Raw genomic sequence first — 8362 nt, 5'->3', positions numbered from 1 at the left:
ATAAATAATTAAATATTTTGAATAAGACGAATGATCAAACACTAAAAAGAAATTAACGGTGTCAAACATATTAAAACGGAGGGAGTATGTACTATTAATCACATTGAATTGAATGACTCTGGTAGTCTGGTTGAAGAGGACATCATCTGCGAAAGGAAACACTGTTGTGAGGTCGCAATCCCGTCTCGGCCCATCTAGTAAGTAGGCTACAAGGCCCATAGGCGGTTCTCGCCTCCGGCTTTACACTCCGATCTCTCTCTCTCTCACACCCGCGTCACCCTCACCACCACCGCCACCGACGAGCTCCGGTCGCCGCCGGCGAGAGGCGCCGCGCGATCCCGGGAGATGCCGCCGCTCACGGGGCCCAAGTCCGGGGACGCCCTCTTCGGCAGCGTCGAGCGCGTCGTAAGATCCCGCCCCCCCACCACGTTTGCTCCGCAGCAAGTCAGAAACCTCCCCCTGGATCTACCCGGCCGACCGCCCTGATCTGCTTCGTTTTGGCTTTCTCGTTTTGCTCGCAGAACGCGGAGCTGTTCACGCTCACGTACGGGGCCATCGTCAGGCAGCTGCTCACGGATCTGGAGGAGGTCGAGGAGGTCAACAAGCAGCTTGATCAGATGTATGTGTGTGTGGTTCTCCTCTTCCTCGGTGTCTAATTTTCTTGTTCCATTTAGGGTAGGAATCGAGACGGCGATCGTGTTATGGGAGTAGGAATTCGGAAATATTCACTTCTTGCAACCCACAAATTACAGTGAAGCAGCTACAATGGCCTCAGTAAGGCAAAATTGGTTATATAGCATCGAAAGTTCACGTTTTTGGTTTTATAGCACCGTAAGATGCCGGTTCACTTTAATAGCACCCAAAGTTCACCCTGTTCCCATTTTTAACACTTCCGTCAATTCTCGATCGTTTTCTGTTCGCTTTGATCGCTATTGACCCAGCCACGCACGCGATGTGAGTGACATTTCTACCCCTCACAAGTACAAGTAGAATGCATGGCAATGAGGGGTAGAAACGTCATATCGCATGCGTGGGTGGGTCAATAGCGATCAAGGCGAACGGAAAACGATCGAAAGTTGACGGAAGTGTAAAAAATGGGAACGGGTGAACTTTGGATGCTATTAAAGTGAACCGGCATCTTTCGGTGCTATAAAACAAAAAAGGTGAACTTTCGATGCTATATAACCAATTTTGCTGAGGATTCTATGTAGACTTTGCTGTGGAATTTTGAGCAAACTAACGAACGTTCAGGTAGTCTGAATGATCCAAGTATTCGTAAAGGTGACCTTTAGTAAAGTTCTTCTTGAAGGTGTATTACAACGATTAGGGATTTAGAAGCTCAACCTTATGCCTGGATTATCTGATTTTCCAATTTAGTGCAGATTTTACACCGCAACCAAATGGTGATTAATCATTTTGATATGGCATTTCACGGCGCCTTATATTCACAACACCTTCATGGTGTCATGGTCCAATGGGGGTGGGGGTGGGGGGAATAATATGTACAAACATATCCTATTATATTCCAGTTTTAGAATTTCTTTACTTCATTAAACACTAGTGGGGTTAGAGTGCCACAACAATTAGTATATGTCCATGTATAGGGATGATATTAACTGAATCTTGACTTTGAAGTAGGAAAATATATCAAGTGATTATCTGGCGAATATTGGGATTCTTATTTAGTAGAGCTAATCAGTATCTATGGCTTGCTGGCTGCATTTTTTTTTTCATAATTTACTACTACCTTCTTCCATTGTCTTTTCGCTCTTTCCTAAATAAGTCGCTGCTATATTTATTTTCACTTTGCAGGGGCTACAACATTGGAACTCGGTTGGTTGACGAGTTCTTGGCCAAATCAAATGTATCAAGGTGTGTTGACTTCAAGGAGACTGCCGATGTCATCGCAAAGGTATTTTCGTTAAACTTGTTATTATATGGTTCAGATTGAATAGGAACATTATCGCTCGAGAACATTATTACATGTTTCCAGAGCTTATTGTCCTTATTCAGATATCCTGGACTTGATGGTGCATTAAGATATAGGTATATGATCTAAAAGTTTTATTTCTCCTTTTTAAAACAGCTTGGATTCAAAATGTTCTTGGGTGTGACTGCAACTGTCACCAATTGGGATGCTGAGGGTACAAGCTGCAGCTTTGTATTGGAGGACAATCCTCTTGTAGACTTTGTTGAACTTCCTGATACTTGCCAAGGTCTTCAGTACTGTAATGTGCTAAGTGGAGTTATTAGGGGTGCACTGGAAATGGTTTGTTTTTCAGCTTCCACTACCTTCTCCTTCCCTCTTCATGTTGAACGATCTATGGATGCATGACAGGACGTTGTCGTTTTCATCAAAATTCTCATGGTCTTGTTGTACATATTTAAGTTAGTTCATAATGACTAGATGACTGTTAAGGTGCCATCAGCAACCAACCTGCTCTATTATGTGGGGTTATGCCCTACTATTTCTCACCATAATAGCATAACGGAATTTCCTTTATCAGCACATGATATTTTTATACTTTGTTTATCAGTCAAGAGAAATCTTTTACAAGTGCTACTCTGATTGAATTGCAATTGTCATATAGGTGTCCATGAAGACCGAGGTTACATGGGTCCGTGATATGCTTCGTGGGGATGATGCCTACGAGATGCGAGTGAAGCTTACCAAGCAAGTCCCAGAGGAATACCCCTACAAGGATGATGACTGACTTGACAATTTCGTGGATAGTTTCTTAGTTCTCACATGCTGCCTGTTTGTTCGTCTGGATTTCCCTTCTTTTCTTTCCTATGTGACTCTGGTTCTGGATCGACTTGGCTGGACGCTACATGAGATAGCTGTGCATTATATTCTACACTTGACCTTTTCACGGCAGCATCAAGTAGGTATGGAATTAATTCACTTCATTGTCCTTAAGATTTTAACATGCTGATCAAGTATGTTACCCGCACGCCACCATCATCAACATGGATTATGCCATGTGGTCATTTGTGAGGTTTGGCTCCGAGCGGGCACGGAATTAATTCACTTCAATCACCTTAGAGCGAGCTCAGTAACAGAGCCAACTATCGGCTGCAATATATTGACACATCATCTGCAGTAAGCATTATAGCCAACTGATACAATAGAGATATCATATACTTATTGGAACACAAATATTCTTTTTTTATTTTTATGGGCCCACCATCCCTCTATTCTCTTGCTTGCTCCCATCCATCCCTTTCAGCTTTCTTCTTGCCGGTGAGGCGGTGATAACGAGGCAGTGTCCCAGCCAAATGCACGGATGCGGCCGGGGCGAGGCCAGGGCGAGGGAGACGGCGGCAGCTGCAGTGGACACGGTGACGGCAGCCACGGAGGACGAGGGCGACGAACGCGTGAGAGGGACGGCAACCGCGGGAGAAAGAGTGGGATGGGCGCAGGAGACGGCGACGGGGACGGTGGCCACTGCAGACGTGTACGAGGGTGGTGGGACGGGCGCGTGCAAGGACGAGGGGATGGATGAGGACGAGGACGGCGGGGCGCGATGGATGTGGGTGAGGACGGCGGGATGGACGAGGACAACGGCCGTGGCGCGACGGATGCGGGCGAGGACGACGGCAGCCACTGAGGACGAGGACGGTGACCGTGGAGTGGCAGATGCGGGCGACGACGGCGGAAGGGATGCAGGCGAGGATGGCGGCCACGGCGTGGTGGATGCTAGCGAGGATGGTGGCCATGACGCAGCGGATGCGGGCGAGGACAGCGGCTGCGGCGCGGCGGTTGCCGCGGGAGGATGAGGACGAGCTGACAGCGACCGCAGCAGCAGGACAAGGATGGCAGCTGCGGCGGAGGCGGTGGGACAATGACTGGGCGACTGCGATGGCCGCGAAGGAAGAGGGCGACACGCGTGAGGATGGTAGCACTTATTCCCTTCCATCACCGCGGGCCCCACAACCTTGGGCCGCGCGTGTAGCCGGGTGGCAAATTTAGTCGCCGCGCGTTCTCTGTTTCCTTCTCTCTTCCAGCTTAGCAAAAAAATCCTACGTGGATCTCCTACCGCCCATTACTGTGCCATCTGTAGAAAGAATCAATTGAGCAAGGGTAAGACAAGGAATTTCCCCTCCTACCATGATCCTAGCCCTGAACACTAACTGGTCATGCCGCTGCCAAGCCTCGCTAGACTAGAGTTACTGTGATTGCGATTTGTTGGAGCTAGAGAGTGGAAGAGCCAAGGAACAAATCACATGGCCTTTTTTGGAGGGCTTAAAATTATGAGAAGTAGCTTGTAAGAATCTGGTTTCTAGTTTATTATCTAAATTATATCAGAATCTAGATAAAAATCTAAACTGTTTGACGGAACTTTTAGTAAATACAAATTCTAAAAGAAACTGCAGCTGTTAGAAACTCCTGCAAACAAACCAACGGGCTCACAGTGAGGATCCGACAGTTCAAACCGTATGATTTCTCCCCCAATTTCTCTTCACCGGGTGTGTGTTGGGTGGGGGTGGGTACCCATGGGCCACGGTCCGTGCCCGTTTCTTGTTGCATTTGCATGCGCCCTACACCTTTGGAATCCTATGTACTACTACTAGTAGTATGTGTTGTTTGTTTGGTTGGTGGATGCTTCCGTCGACCACCCATGCTTCCCATTTTGCTATGCACGTGATGACTCGCACATCACAGGAGACGACGAGCCATGCATCCTGGACCATTATATTGGCCTTGAAACTAGTTAAGCTCTTGCATTGTGCATATATATGGCCAGGCTAAGCTAGCTAGGAATTGCAGGCTGATCTACCGCAGCGGTGGCATATGTATTTAAGGCTGAGTTCGGCACTCCTCTTCTCAACCCACCTCTCTCGTTTTTCCGCGCGCACGCTTTTCAAACTATTAAACGGTGCGTTTTTTTTTTCAAAAATTTTCTACACGAAAGTTGCTTTAAAAAATCAGAGTAAAATACACCAACGGTCCTTAAACTTGTCAGGAGGTTTTACTTAGGTCCACGAACTTGCAAAGCGCACATCGAGGTCCCTAAACTTGGTTTATTGTATCATCTAGGTCCAAAGCCACTTTTGACCATGGTCTTGCCTACGTGGCACGCCACGTGGACGATGATGTGTACGAGGCATTTTCGTCTTTTCGACAAGGAAGAAAGAGAAAAAAGAAGGAAGAAGGGAGAAAAAAAATAAAAAAATTACATGTCATCGTCCACGTGGCGTGCCACGTAGGCAAGATCATGGTCAAACACGACTTTGGATCGGGATGATACCATAAACCAAGTTTAGGGATCTCGATGTGCGCTTTGCAAGTTCATGGATCTAAGTGAAACCTCCTGACAAGTTTAAGGACCGCTGTTGCATTTTACTCAAAAAATCATATTGTTGTCGAAACGACAACTGCCTACGTCGAAAGACGTGGTTACTCAACAGTGGTTGAAAGTAAAGTGTATTGATTAGAGAATTTTTCTTGGATCCCCCTATTACATGGCTCTATGAGACTATTTATAGCCCCTATTACAGGTTCTTACTACTAGGGTTTTGGTTATACAGGGGAATTTACATGGTTACCCTTATGAAAGGGACATTTACATGGGTACATAGTGTAATAGAGGTTCATGGACCCTTGATGGGACGTTAGGCGATCATCGGCCCAATGGCCCCTATGCTTGATGGGCCGGAAAAGACTTCTTCGGCCCTCGCGGGCGCAAGCTTGCTTTGGCGAAGTCGTCTCCCTTCGGCATATACTCTTCGCCCTGCATCCTTCGCCCAAATGGTCTCCGGCTTAGTAGAGTACCCGCACGATCCTTCGCCTCTCGCCGTCCATGTTCCATAGTCTTCGCCATGGGGGGGGGGGGGGGTTCGCCCCGACTAACTTTGACGTCTCGGGCTTGGATCCCCACTCCTCGCATAGCCTTCGGCAGATTTTGGCCGAAGGGCCTCATGCCATACCGCCAACAAGCCCCTCACGGGCAAGGGTGTGATTGGAGCTTCGGCCGAGAACGTGCAAACCATGTGGTATGTGGTATGGTATGTGGCGCCCCCTTTCGACCGATGCTCCTGCCGAAACCTACATTGTTCCTGCAAATAAAGTTTGTTGTCTGTGCGGCTGGTATTGATTTGCCGCTCTTCGCCTCATACGGACGGTGATATATATATATATATATATATATATATATATATATATATATATATATTATTTTTTTTATTTTTACCGGGCCGAAAGGAACAGTAATGGGCCTTTCCTTCGTGGGCTTTTTACTGTGCAGCTCGGTCGATGGGAATTTACCGTTTTGCCTACCCTCGCGACACGTGGCGCTTTATTACTGGTGGGTAGGCGAAACGTCGCCTTGTTGGGCTATATATGCTCCCCCGTTATCTTTTCACCGCCAGACTTGCCACTTTCACCACTCGCACTCTCTTCCTTCGTTCTTGCTCTCACGGCACCCCTGGGCCCTTTAGATTTCTCGCTCACTCCCCTTTTTCGCCATTGCACACACCCTTCGCCACTTCATACGTCCTTCGTCATGGCTCCCCGCAAGCCTAACCCCTCTTCGGCGAAAGGGGCCGACCCCGGCCGGATTGTCGACGACACCACCGCCTATTTAGGGATTTCTCTCATAGACGACGGCGAGCTGGCAAAGTTGGTCAGCTCTGGGGCGTTAGTCGAGGGACAGGATTTCGCCCCGGGGAAAGCCGTTGTACCGAAGCCCGTCGACAACCGGACAGTGGTGTTCGCAGTGTTTTTTGAGGCGGGGCTCCGGTTTCCGTGCAACGCGTTGTTGCCGGAGATTCTTCGCCTTTTCCAGGTGGAGCTCCCGCAGTTGAGCCCATCGGCGCTAGTCCGGATCACTATCTTCGACTAGGCGTGCCGGACTTCCGGGTTTGAGCCAAGCACCGAACTCTTCGGCACCATATTCTTCGCCACCGTGAATTCGAAGACGGTGATTACCCCAGCTGGAACGAAGAAGACAGTGTTCGGGAGCGTAAACTTTAATGTTCGCCCCGAGCGGTCCGATCTCTGGCCGGTGAACGCCGCCATGTTGAAGTGGGACCGCCATTAGATGGCGAGGTGGTTTTACCACACCATCCCCTTCGAGGCTGGTTCTGACTCCGCAAAAGCCCTTCGGTGTCGGCGCAGGGCAATTGCGCCGAACCGAAAGATCAAGATCGCCGTGGACGACGCTATGGAGGCGCGGTTCGCTCTACTGCGTAAGGTCTGCTCCCGCCTTAGCTGCCGCGACTTGGTGGAGGAATTATGCATGCTTCGCATATTTCCCCTCTCCCAGTCGTGGCAAGTCGCAGTTGAGCAAGGCGAAGAGGTTGATGGTTTGCCAAAGTTGGTTCTCCCTGAAGGGACGAACGGTAAGATGCCCTTTCGCAATGCACTCCTGCGCTTTGTTATTTTGCTTTGTTCGACGCTTAATGTGGCTACACCCTTTATTTTTGTAGTGTTGACCCTCGACCAGGCTGACGCTGAAGCCCGTAGGATGATCGGCGACGTGTCGGTCGTCGAGTATAGCCAACTGCTAACGTGACAAGCGGCTGGCCGGGTGAACCGGGTTTACAACAGCGAATTGCCTCCCCGGGCGAACCCCCACAAGGCCGACGACGATGCAGGACCTTCGCGAAAGCGAACGCGCAGACAAGTAAAGCTTGCGCCCAGGAAGCGAAGGGTTCCTGTTTCGTCCGATTCCGACGCTAACGACGAGGACGACGTCGAAGATCGTGACGGCGAGGAGGAAGGGGAGGAAGAGGAGGAGGTTGAGGTCGTGGTCGAAAAGGCCGCGGACGAAGTGGTCGAAAACCGCGTCGACACCCCTGGCTATACTCCTACTCCAAGCCCGGGTCACAATGAGACCGGGTTGGAGTCGAACAGTTCCCCTCTTCATCGAAAGGAGTTGGATGGGGTGAAGGCGCTAATTGCGTTTTCGGCAGGCAAGGCGGCGAAGGGAGGTCCGGTCAAAAAGATTTCCAAGAAGAAAGGACTCGTCGATGTCGCTCGCGTCTTCAGCGACGACGAGTCTTCTGACGAGACTCCGACTTCACCCGCTGGCCACAGCCTGGACCTTTTGACCGCCCCGTTCTTTCACTTGGCGCTGATGGAGCAGACGGTAGCGCCGCCGCTGGGGCTTCAGCCTCCGCGGAATGGATCGTGACAGCTGCGGCGAGGGTCTTCGGTAGCCCTCTGCGTCAGCCGGTTGTTTCGCCGCTAGTCAACGCGAAGGGGAAGGGTGCGGCCGTCGAAACATCTGCTTCAGAGTATTCCCTTGCGGCGCCCCATTTCACCCCTGGCGATTTCGAGACCCGGGCAGTCCTTATTCCCTTTGTGGAGGGAGTAAGCAATCTTGTCTTACCTGCCAGCACCCCGAGCCTATTCACC

At 49.9% G+C, this 8362-nt stretch overlaps 1 protein-coding gene across 1 annotated transcript; it reads left to right on the top strand.

The window, feature by feature from the left end:
- The first annotated feature begins 220 nt into the window (after positions 1 to 220).
- On the top strand, positions 221 to 2910 carry LOC127765113 (uncharacterized). The gene is made up of 5 exons (XM_052289948.1): positions 221 to 405; positions 522 to 619; positions 1813 to 1912; positions 2087 to 2269; positions 2592 to 2910. The coding sequence occupies exons 1-5, from the start codon at positions 346 to 348 to the stop codon at positions 2712 to 2714; spliced, it is 564 nt and encodes a 187-aa protein (XP_052145908.1). The 5' UTR covers positions 221 to 345; the 3' UTR covers positions 2715 to 2910.
- The last annotated feature ends 5452 nt before the right edge of the window (positions 2911 to 8362 follow it).

The sequence above is a fragment of the Oryza glaberrima genome, chromosome 3 (assembly GCF_000147395.1).
Source record: "Oryza glaberrima chromosome 3, OglaRS2, whole genome shotgun sequence".
Lineage (NCBI taxonomy): Eukaryota > Viridiplantae > Streptophyta > Magnoliopsida > Poales > Poaceae > Oryza > Oryza glaberrima.
The sequence above is the reverse complement of the archived record's forward strand: the minus strand, read 5'-3'. Positions and strand labels throughout refer to the sequence as shown.